The 12,615-nt window shown below is 40.5% G+C and overlaps 1 protein-coding gene across 4 annotated transcripts; it reads left to right on the top strand.

The window, feature by feature from the left end:
- Positions 1-3,550: 3,550 nt before the first annotated feature.
- On the top strand, positions 3,551-8,855 carry LOC308407016 (putative G-protein coupled receptor 173). 4 transcript variants are annotated; one of them, XM_080898390.1, is made up of 3 exons: positions 3,551-3,813; positions 4,061-4,540; positions 5,663-8,855. In XM_080898390.1, exon 3 carries the CDS (start codon positions 5,830-5,832, stop codon positions 7,027-7,029), a length of 1,200 nt encoding a protein of 399 aa, XP_080754516.1. In that variant the 5' UTR covers positions 3,551-3,813; positions 4,061-4,540; positions 5,663-5,829; the 3' UTR covers positions 7,030-8,855. The 4 variants fall into 4 exon arrangements, with proteins under 4 accessions (XP_080754516.1, XP_080754517.1, XP_080754514.1 ...); XM_080898391.1 differs by lacking the exon at positions 4,061-4,540; XM_080898388.1 differs by having other exon boundaries at positions 3,551-4,540.
- The last annotated feature ends 3,760 nt before the right edge of the window (positions 8,856-12,615 follow it).

Below are 12,615 nucleotides of genomic sequence, written 5' to 3'. Positions count from 1 at the left end.
TTATCATTTCACACATATTTGCCCGTTTAGTCCTTTTTTAATTTTTTTTGTTCAGACGTTTCCATTTCCCAGATCCACAGATTTCGTTAAACCCCCTCAAAACATTTATTAAATGGAGGATAAAAACAAATGAAAAGAAATGCTTCGATGTTCAGTATTGTGCACTTATTTTTAGGCTGTACGCCTAAAGCTGTGAGCCTCTAATATATAGTTGTCATTATTATTGACTGTTGTCCTTCAGAAGGCTTTTTAATATCATGCATCAGTGTTGTGAAAACATTTGAGCTTCTTTTCAACCAAAGGATCCATGATCCTAACACTTATAATAACTGTATTTCATGTCACCTCTGTTATATATCAAAGAAAGTTAATAAGCCTCATTAAATGGATACAAAAATTCTAATTTATCATTTTCATTCGGCTTTGGTTTACTTGTACACTGGTGTTCAAAGACCCAGAACTTTATTCTGTAACAGATGATGGCATCTTATGGCATCTGCCATTGCCAGAAAGAAACAGAAGGCCTTTTGTGACCTTCAGGTGGCCTTAATGTTTAATATTAAATATCTAACCTCAGCATTGCGCTGCTGTCAATGTTCAACTAAGCACTGTTTGTGCCTGGTGAACATTTAGTTCTGTTTATATGTTTGAAATGACAAACTGAAGCTTCTGATTACATTCATCTACATGCTGCGTTAGATTAAAGCTCATTATAATATTAGCTAGCTTTGCCTTCATAATTTAATTCCTATTTTGTTTTAGCTGATGCACTTTTCTTTAAACACTGGGGTATTTCACATGGTTTTAACCTGTTGATTTTGTTTGTTTTGTAATACAACTAAATAAAGTAATATAAATTAAAGGTTTTATGTCAAAAATATTTGACATGTATTTCACATTTAGTATAATCAGCTTACATAGTTTGGCTGGTTAGCGTGTTACCATTTTCAAAGGGCAGTTGATTTCACAATAAAATCTGGGACACTCATTGTGAGGCTAAAAACTCAAATTGTTGTATTAATGATAATCAAATTATTTATTTGTATATTTATATTCAAACAGTAATGCTAACAAGGTCCTAAAGACAGATAATTAGATTTCATGCAGTAACATGTAAAACTCTTTTTTTAAAACTTAAACCTAAGTAGCTCATCATTACCATGAATGATGTAGAAACAAAAAAGCAGAATATACATTAGTAAAACTAACTAACATGTTAAACTGTGCATCCCAGAGTGAGAACTCTTGTTAATAATAAAAAATAAATAAATAATGGTGAAACGTGTTTTTTCCCAGCCGTAGTCGAGCATATATTTTTAACTGCAGATATTTCGTAAACAGAGGTGTATCCAGAAGGGGGTATGGGGTGGCACCAGCTATGACTGAAACTTCAGTTTAAAACCTTTCTCAGACATTTGAGTTAGTAAGTTGAACTTTTGCAATACCTGACTCAAAATTTTGACATAACAGCCAAAATTTTAACTCATGAGTGGCAATTTCAAGCTTCCATACAATAGAGCATGATTTTCAGCTCCTAAAAATAAAACTAGGAGCGCAAACAACCAGAAACCGCAGTAAAAGCCTGGCAGATCCAGGAGGATATGATGCATTAGGTGATATTCATGGATTCTGTACTTCAGACAGTTCTTGACTGGAAATTATTTTCCATCAATTATTAAAACAGTCCTTGTATTTAAAATTATGATAATTTGTCTAATTACTTTTGGTCCATTGTAAATGGAGGAAAATGCATTAAAATGGCTTTAATTACTAAACAGGGGCGACTGTGGCTCAGGGGTTTGGGAAGCGTATCTGTAACCGGAAGGTCGCCGGTTCGATCCCAGGCTCTCTGCCCTGGTCGTTGTGTTCTTGGGCAAGACACTTTACCCTGCTGCCTACTGGTGTGGGCCAGAGGGGCCAATGGCGCGATATGGCAGCCTCGTTTCTGTCAGTCTGCCCCAGGGCAGCTGTGGCTACAACCGTAGCTTGCCTCCACCAGTGTGTGAATGAATAGTGGCATTGTAAAGCGCTTTGGGTGCCTTGAAAAGCGCTATATAAATCCAATCTATTATTATTATTATTAGTTAACAGATATGTGAGGGGCGGGAGCATGGGGTGGATGAGCTGAAATATAATTTGCCTTGAAACATAGTACTAGTTACTGCTAATCTTACATCACCACTGGATGAGCGCATGGATAGGAACAGTAGAAATGTAACTAAATTCATTTCCTCAAGTACTTTACTAAGGTGTAGGTTTAATGTAAAGTATTAAATCTTTAGTTTAGAATTATTCTGCAGATTAACTGCATTATTATAGATCAACCTACCCTGCAATATATAAGTATTGAAAATAATCAACAGCTGGAACATTAAAGAGAAATATATGTACACACATACATGGATCAATAATAGTGATCATAGTGAGTATGCTTACTTTAGCCTACTCAGTATTTAGAATATATATATATTTTGATTAAAAAGCTTGCACGCTATAACCTACTTAAGTAGGATTGCAGCATTTATTTAATAAAAAGTCTAAAGTCTTTTCCCCCCACTTTGATAAAAGAAATTATCAAACACAAAATTATATTTACAGTCTTGTGCAGCATCATGGGTCACATAACACAGTCTTGTTCATTCACATATTGTACACCTACCAGCATCAGCGTAACTTTGTGCTGAACATTGGGGGGGGGGGGGGGGTCAAGATCTCTGTCTAAATAAATAAATAAATCTGGGTAAATTCCCAGATGATTAAACATGAAACTATTTTGCTGGTAATACCTGAAATGAGTAAAGAAAATCAACAGCCTATTTATGCAGAATAATTCATAATTTCATGGGGGGGTGGGGGGGGGGGGGGGCTTATTTTGATTGGGTCTGATTATTGGGGGGATCATAACCCCCCTAACCCCCCTGGAAATTATGCCCCTGGTGTCCATTGTTTTCACCCCAGATGGCAGATGGCTGTCCCTCCCTGAGTCTCGTTCTGCTGGAGGTTTCTTCTTATTAAAAGGGAGTTTTTCCTTCCCACTGTCGCCAAAGTGCTTGCTCAAAGGGGGTCATATGATTGCTGGAGTTTCATCTGTTTATTTTGTATTATTGTAGGATTTTTGCCTTAAAATATAAGGCACCTCGAATCAATTGTGTGTGCTCGTTCTGGTGATGTTTTTAGGTTCTTGCAGAACTTTAAATGAGATGTTTTTCCACTTTCAAAAAGGAGGCCCAATATTCTTCCAGAGCCCCCAGAATTCCTTGGACCCCGTCAGGCCCATGTGTTCCAGTCAACCCAGTTTGTCACCGAGGACAGGAGCACCAGTGTAAGACGTAGCTAGTTGACAGGTGGAGCTCCTCAGTGCACCCATACTGGACAAAACTGGCACGTCATTCAGAGAACATCACTTTCAAGTTATTGGGCCCACAGTACTGCACAGGTCCGCCTCTGTCTCCCTCCCTCCTTCCCTCCCTGCCTCCCTCCCCCTCTCTCTCTCTCCCTCCCGCTCTCTCTCTCTCTCCGAATAAAACCGACGGTTTCCGCGAATGTGCGAGCTGCCTCCTTGCAAGCAGCCATAATTGGGATTATTCAGGAATAATTCGCCTAATCCAGCCGTGCTGTTTTTGTTTTTGTTTTTCCTATTTTTTTTTTCATTTGATTTCGGCAGCGTCTGCGATGTGAAGCCCTCTGTGCCGTCGCTGGATTTGTCCAAAAATCATGTATTTGTTCTGCCACGGAGGCTTTTATTTTGGACCATTAAGATGTAGTCCACCTTCGCTGGACAGCAAAACAAAGACTGCATAATAACAGTTCAGGGTAAATACATCGCCTTTTACGCCGAAAGATGGGGAAAAGAGACGTATCGCGGCTGTTGTCTGTGTGGACTAATTGTCCTGGTGCCACTAGTCAATATAAACGCCAAGACGATTCATTTAGGGGATGCGCGATCTTTTTTTCCTCTCTAACGTTTGTGGGTGGGTTATTATAAGCATTGAAAATCTGACATCATTTGGATATATGAACAGAGCAAGATATGTTATTTTTCCACCGCGTGTGTTTCTAGGCTTCTGGAAACCCATCCTCGACGTGATGCAACATAAAATCTGTTTTCTCGGATGATATTCAGACACCAAATGAGCACCTTCTTCTCCATGAAAATGTAAAAGGGTGGCGGTGGATTTTTTTTTTTGTGTGTGTGTGAGAGAGTGTTTTTTGTATGCATATCTTTTAAATGTGGCTTTACATCAGTCCTCATCCTGGATTTTTTTTTTTGATCAGCTGTTGATTATTAGGTAGCCTCTGCCCGTCTTATGTTTATTAAATGTTGCTCAGTTCGCTTTCCTCGCGATGGATTTATGCATAACAGGTGTTGTTTGAGCCTGAGATCACACAGCAAGACCATGCAGCTTTATTATGTGCTTTTCTCTCCATTTAACGAACACTGAAGCAAAGCGACTGGGATCCCTTTTTTGTTGGTTTTTTTTTTTTTTTTTTTTTTTTTTACCGTGAGGAAAGAAAGGATGCAAAAATGAAGGGATGAAAGGTAGGTTATTATCTCTCTCCCCCTCTCTTTCCATCTCTTTATCGCTCTCTCTCTCTCTCAGTCACACACACACATACACCCACACACACACAATAAAAAAAAAATGATGGTGATTTTGACACCTGTTCATGTGTTTTTCACTCCACCCTGTGTTTCAGGCCTAGCTGCCATGGCAGCCATTTAATGAGGTGAAATGATATTTGTCAAGGTGGCAGAGAGCTGCTATGATTGAAAAAAGAATAAAGAAAAGAAAACAAGCTTACAGTTATGGCAAATCGTATTGGGTGTCATGGCCTACATAGACAAGGCCCACCCATACAAGCAGCACGACTGAGTATTGTTATCATCCTCTACCCACAAATGAGTTTGCAGGTCTCAGATTTGGTTTATATTTGATTTTTCATTCCCAGAATAAGGTTTACGTTTCCTTGCTTCAACACTGATGTCTGCCCGTGGTGATGGCAACAGTGGTTTTATCACCCTGTTGAGTAACATAACACATTTCACACACACACACACACACACACACACACACACACACACACACACACACACACACACACACACACACACACACACACACACACACACAGGCCTTCGGTAAAAACCCAAATGGCTCCGTGCTCTGCCATTATATTTGTTATGTGCTTTGAATGATACTGATTACACCCTCTGCTCTTTAACCGACTGTCACGCATACACGCATGCAGAGAGAAAGCAGAAATTGTTCTTTGCTCATTTACAACATCCCTGTTTGTTGGACATGCCCAGTGTCGGTTGTACTGTGTCTGCTCCAGCCCACCCCCCACCGTACACCCCCATGCATTCACTCAAACACCCACACTTGCACAAAGTATGTGAGCTGTTGTATCTTAGCAACGAGCAAGGTAATTACTGAGAGAGCCAAGGAGCTGGCATGCTGTAGAGCTGCTGATCTGATCCCAGCCTTAGAGAAACAGGAAGGCAGATATTTCCACTGTGTTGCCCAACACAGCACTTCTATATTCACTGTGTTTAAATGTAAGCTTTGCTTCAATTTAGTGGCGAGCGTGTTCGACCTAACGAGCAGGTCAGACGTGCTGTTTTTCGTTCCTCAAAATGTGTGTGTGTCTCTGTTCGCAGGTGGCGAGGTTGTGGACAAAGAGGAAAGATGATTCTGTCTTGTAGAAAAGATCCTTTCGGCCTCTCCTTGTAAAGACGAGAGAGCCGTGGGAGACGACGGCTGTAGGAGGATCTGTACTGTTTTTAAAGGGGCCCAAACCAGGCAGGCTCTTGTGGAAGGGGAAAGAATGGCTAACCAGAGCTTTGCCATCGACGGCCCTGGCAGTTTGCTGGCTGTGCTGGCCTCTCAGAGTGGACTAGCAAGGGGCGGCAGCAGCAGTGACAGCAGCAACAACAATGGAGGAATCTCTGCCACAGATGTGTCTGCCTACTTTAAGCTGGTCTTCTTGGGGTTGATCATCTGTGTCAGTCTTGTAGGCAACCTCTTGGTCTCCCTGCTGGTCCTGCGAGACAGGACGCTTCACAAGGCTCCCTATTTCTTTCTTCTGGACCTGTGCCTGGCCGATGCAGTTCGCTCTGCTGCCTGCTTCCCCTTTGTGCTGGTTTCCGTCCACAACAGCTCGGCCTGGACTTACAGTGCCTTGAGTTGTAAAGTTGTGGCTTTTATGGCTGTGCTGTTTTGCTTTCACGCTGCCTTCATGCTGTTTTGTGTGGCTGTCACTCGCTACCTTGCCATTGCCCACCACCGATTTTACGCCAAACGCATGACCATCTGGACCTGTGCCGCCATCATATGCATGGTGTGGACTCTGGCAGTCGCCATGGCGTTCCCACCCGTCTTTGACGTGGGGACTTATAAGTTCATTCGTGATGAGGATCAGTGCATTTTTGAACACCGCTACCTGAAGACCAACGACACCCTGGGTTTCATGCTCATGCTGGCTGTGGTGGTCCTGGCTACTCATGGCTTCTACGCCAAGCTGCTGCTGTTTGAATACAGGCACCGCAAGATGAAACCTGTCCAGCTGGTGCCCGCTATCAGCCAGAACTGGACCTTCCACGGTCCCGGGGCCACAGGTCAAGCTGCAGCTAACTGGATCGCAGGGTTCGGTCGTGGTCCCATGCCACCTACTCTGTTGGGCATCAGGCAAAATTTACACAATCAGCACCGGCGGCTGCTCGGGATGGAGGAGGTGCGATCAGAGAGGAGGCTGGGCAGGATGTTCTACACCATCACCCTGCTTTTTCTGGTCCTCTGGGCACCGTACATCGTGGCGTGCTTCTGGAGGGTGTTCGTAAAGTCCTGCACCATCCCTCATAGGTACCTTTCCATCACAGTGTGGATGAGCTTCGCCCAGGCCGGAGTGAACCCCATCTTCTGCCTCCTGCTGAACGAGGACCTGAGGAAAGTGCTGAGAGCTCATCTGCCTACTTACTGGAGGACTAAACAACACCTGCCCCAGGATGAGGCCTACTGCATCATGTGAGATTAAAAATGAGCCTAAAGAGGGGGATGTTTCACGTTTTAAGGGGGAATTTGGAGAGCAGAAGGGTTGCAATGCACCTTGCTTAAGTGTCAGTGTCTGTTTTGTTGTTTTGCACAACAAAATCCAAATTTTGCTAACAAATGCAGGCACAGTGCCGATATCTGAAGAATGTTTATATGTGAAAAAATGTGTGAGTTGCAAAGGTTTGGATAGGGCAGTAGAAACGCCCTGGTAACACTTTAAGGGTGTGCACCGCTGATGACGGACTATATAATTAATAAATTGGAAAGATCACAACAATCACCGCTCCAGCTAAGTGTGTCAGATGCCATTTTAAAATAACGTTGCCTTATTTCAGAGGGACACGCCCCAGAGCTTTCAGCTGAGAATGCGTTTCTGTGTCACATAAGGCACAAAACAGACACAGAGAGGCTTGAAATCCTTGAAGAAATGTGCCGTGGACTGTGAATAGAAAGTGTTGATCAGAGCGTTACTAACTCTGAAACACATCAAGGAACTCAAAGGGTCTAAATGGATTGATAGACCACCCTGGACGCCTTTTCATGTATTTCAAAAAGAGACTGCAGAATATCAAGTGGACTCAATAACCTTGGATACATTTAAATAGCTGTTGTGATCCCAGAAGCCCCTAACATGCTTGATTTTTTTGGACTTGATTTAGGGCGTGTCAGGTTTCTTTGTATCATAAAAAAAAAATTGCCTGTTTTCCTTTATTTGTAAACAATACATGTTAAGCAGATGACACTATTTTGAAATATGACTTGATTTCATATTGTATAGACCGTACAGGAATCTATATTCCTGTTTGTGTGTTTTTATAGAGCATTTGTGTGTATGTGTGTGAAAAAGAAAAAAAAAAAGGCAGAAAGAAAAAAAAATGCAGAGGGAAGTGGAAGGAGACAGAAAGAAATAATGATGATAGAAAAGGTTCCAGTAACACTGAGTCAATATGAAAGCAGCCTCATCTTGTGGTCTCAAAATCATGGAAAATTGAGCAATCTCATCATATGGAAATTTATCCTTCAAATGGATTTTTAAGCTGGATTTTTAATGCTAATGTGCAAGCAATTGTGAAATACAGATGGATAATGAAAAAAAGGGAGACAGAATAATTAGAAAACAACAGTTGTACATTGAAAACAGGCCATAGGATTTAATGACTTGAATGATGATGTATATTACGTTATTTGGAAAAAAAAAAAAAAAACCATTAGGAAGTGTACATTTATTTGCAAATGACGATCTTGGGAATGTTTTAAAGTGCTGTTTTGCTCTCACCAGAATACAAAAAAAAAGAGAAAATGAAGTGGCACTTAATTTGAATGAAACTTGAATGTTACCGTGCCATCTTATATCCCCCCCCACCCCCGAACATTAAAGCCAGCACTTGAGTGTCTGGATCACAGTATGTTCAAAATCCAAACATCTTCAGGTTGTATACGACCCCCAATCTGTGTGGTGTATGAAAACTGGCAATGAATACAATGAATTGTCTCTCCAAATTACAATTCATGTGACACAAATGTCTGACCTACGATATGTTAGGCATAGATATACACGTGCAGTCAATTTTTTTTAAATGTGGACACTTGCACAGCATACTGTACTAAGCATGCATTCCACTGCATTTCATAGATTCAAAACTGGGGATTACAACTTGTACAGATGTTGTTATGGAAAGAAAAAGTGAAAAGTGAACAGAGGTCCATAATTTTTACGTCTGGCATTCCCTCGCGAGATGATATTCTGTAACTGTACAGTTTAACTGAGTTGGTTCTTTTGCCCACTCATCAATAAAGACTCTACTTTTGATGCATTCTGATTTATGACCTGTCTCGATTGCGACACGGGCCCAGTGGACAGCACTTTACACAAAATAGGCCACTTAACAGTTTGTGCAGCACAAATTGCACCCTGTGTCCATTGTTGTTCTCGAACACATACAAAAAAGCTGAATTTATGACACATCGGTCTATCATTGTACACTTCACTGGATGAAATGAAAAAGTCATCCCCTCCACTGAGCACTGATCAACAATCACTATACAGTCAAAAAATTTTGTGATTTTCTTCTCCAGTAGCATTTCAGACCTGTGGAGACAGGTGTCACACAAAAAAAAGAACTGAAAACATAAAATATATGGACAAAAGTACCAGCCCACCTACACGTCACACCTGCAGGAGCTTCTCAGCCACGAAAACCAAAAACCATGAAGCTCCTGGTGCACAGTTTTAATGCCAGAGAGGGTTTGTAACTCAAAATGGGACTGAAAACACCTGATAGGCCCATAAAGTGCATCAGTGAATGATGATGTGGATGATGCTTCATAAAAAGGCAGCTTAAATGCTCATTTCCACCTCCATATGTTTATTCAAAGCCGCTTCTGGAGAAGCTTTGAATGATTTAGTGTTAGAAATAATCCCTATTTATCTTATACTTGGTTCATCATCTTGGTGACATCACAGAGAGCCAAAGGTAGCAGAAATGTAAGAAAGAGAGCATTTAGATCAGTTGAAGCCTGAGCTTTTGGATCACAGACATTACTTGCAAATATGCTACCCCTATCCTTGACGCTAATATGAGCGTCTTCTATTGTAACAGTGCATAAATGCAGAAAATAAGGAAAAACCTAACTGGCCTTTTTGAATATAATGAAACATTCCTGCAATAAAACCAAAGGTCACGTTATGCAACTCTAGGATGTTCATAAGGTCACAATAAACTATTGTTTATACCAGACGAAGCTAATCTTTAAGGTTCAAAGTGTACTCAACTGAATGAATGAAATGGATCCATTTGAAAGTGGAATACTGTGTTATTTTCTTTTATACTAATGGTCATGCACAGGAGTAACCTCTGGATATGATGGGTTGCAGTAATTTCATAATCATTAGTATTTCTGTATTGGTTAGATTGTATGGTGTATTCTAAGAGATAACAATTAATACAGCAGAAAACTGAAAAAACGGCCGCTGTATAAATTATGTAAATTAAAAGTAGCTTTTTCTTTCACCTACCGTTTTCAAGTGGCAGCTGTTGAATCTTTTGTGCAAACTGCAGAAAGGGTTTTAAGGGGTATCTAATCCCTCAAAAGATTTTATATTTTAAAATAGGCAGAATTAGTGCTCATGTTAAGATATTTGGATCAATATCTCTACAAGTATCAGGATCCTAAACGAATAGTAGACATACGATCATAGAAAATAATTTTGGATATACTTTATGGTTAACTCCTCTGCAGGATAAGAAACATCAATGTAGTGTAAAAAAACCCCCAGCTCATACAGATTCCACATGTACAGCAAGCCTTATGCAACAGAAGTGCTTCTGACACGTTAAAAGAAAATGGATGGCTTGGAAGAAAAATACTTCATTGTTGTAATTAGGACATGATTGAAATCCAGTCACTGTGTGGTTATGTAATGTCTTGATAAACAATTAGCCTATATTTTAAATTTGAATGAGAGATAATTTCCTTTGTCTTAATTGCTGTGCTCAAGCTGATGAAAAGGATGGTTCTATAGTGAGCAGCATCAATTGTGTGAACGCCCTCTAAATAGTCCAGGTTTAACAGGTTGCATCCAACTGTGCCTCTCTGTCTCCCCAGAACTGATGCTGAAGATTCATCTAAGCGCTTATTTTTAGTTTTATTCCCACTTCTCTCCAAGATTCACAACAACATAGGCGGTATTACTCATTTGTGAAAGCTCACCCCCGCCCGCTGTACGTTCTGAGGATGCAGAGTGCTGCATAGGCCTTGTTGCACTGTCCTATCAGAAAACATGTGGTCACGCGGGTGAAGTTTTGTGTTGACCTCATAGACAATTCTCTTTTTTTTTGTTTGTTTGTTTTTGATCAGCACCTATCATGGCTGCTTCAAACAAAGCCGGCGTTCCTTCCTTGCAGTGTATCCAAACTTGCATGTCGCAAACTCCTTACCAACCTTGAGAAGAATGTAATCGTGTGAAAGTGCTGTGCTGGAAATTTTGAAACTACAGGTTCCTTTGAACGCTGTGCTTTTCAATTACTTTAATTCAATCTCTTTTTCACTTGGTAATTTCTTTCTTTTCTCTGCACTGTGTAGAGACTGCAATGCAAACTGCAGTCACAATTTGTGAGCGCAGTGATTTCCAATGCAGGGGTGTGCAGTCATTTTAATATTATTTTTTCTAATAGTTCTTTTTACTGCAAATTCTATAATATTTTCACCCATTTAAATTTTAGAAACATTATCTAAATTAAAATAAAAGCAACTAATGTTTAGTTAAACTAGCCACACAAAAATAATCAACAAGCGTGACACCACCATGGCCAGTGAGGCCATTCTAACCAGTCCTCTGACCTCACACAACCAACAAAGGCCTGTAAGTTTTGCTACACTTCCTCAGAAAAGACGAGTTAACTCCACTAAACACTGTTTTCAGTGGAGCTTAAATATTATGAGTCTTCAAGTTGTACATCTAAAGAGGGGGAAATTATTATTTAATCTCGTGTTGAATTTGTAAGTTTGCTCACTTACAAAGAAATGAACAGACTCTAATTATATGGTTGTTTCATTTTAATGGAGTGAAACAGAACATCAACCAAAAATTCAGTTTAGAACTTTTTCCGTAATGAGGATTTTTGGTTGATTTCTTGTGACTCCCCCCAAAAATCAAAATCAAAATCAAGCTACCATGAAAACTGGAGTTCATTTCTTTGTAAGTGAGCAAATTTACAAATTCATCAGGGGATCAAATAATTATGTCCCACACCAAATATAGCCGTCGTGAGTGAGTGACTAAAAAAAAAAGTATTTGGAATACAGATCAGTGTGATAAATGTTTCACAGGATGCTCAGAAGAATAACATCAGTTAAAGGATCAGAAAGAAAGAGGAAGTATTGACAAAAGCACTATATTGATAATGTGAGCAATTTGTGACAACTTACATAAAGGAACTTCCCTAATAACAGTACTCAGCAGTGCTTCAAATTCACTGCTAATATCAACATGCTAACATGGTGATCAGATTAAAAAGTGACAGCAGTTCTAGTGTTTAATTTGATGCCAAACTGGAACAAGATACACTCACTGGCCACTTGTTTGCTTATAGAACTGCCTTAATTCTTTGTAGCACAGATTCAACGAGATGCTGGAAGCTTTCCTCAGAGACTTTGGTCCACGTTGACATGATAGCATCACAGTGTAGATTTGTCAGCTGTGCATCCATGGTGTGAATCTCCTGTTCCACTACATGGCAGATGTCCTCTATTGGATTGAGATCTGGTGACTGTGAAACCAGTTTATGACAGTTTGAGCTTCGTGACATGGCGCTTTATGCTGCTGGAAGCAGTCGTCAGAAGATGAGTACAGCAGCAAAACTCGGTGTTGTCACGCTGTGTTGTTTAAACAATGCTCAGTTGTTGCTAAGAGGCCCAAAGTGTGCCAAGAAAATATTCCCCACACCAGACCACCACCTGCAGCAGCCTGAACCACTGACACAAGGCAGGGTGGATCCATGTTTTCATGCCGTTTACACCCAGTTCTGACCCCAGTTGCAACAGCAATTGAGATTCATCAGAC

The sequence above is a fragment of the Rhamphochromis sp. 'chilingali' genome (genome assembly GCF_963969265.1).
Source record: "Rhamphochromis sp. 'chilingali' genome assembly, chromosome: 12".
Taxonomy (NCBI): Eukaryota; Metazoa; Chordata; class Actinopteri; order Cichliformes; family Cichlidae; genus Rhamphochromis; species Rhamphochromis sp. 'chilingali'.
Note: the sequence above shows the minus strand (reverse complement) of the source record. Positions and strands in the feature narration are given on the sequence as shown.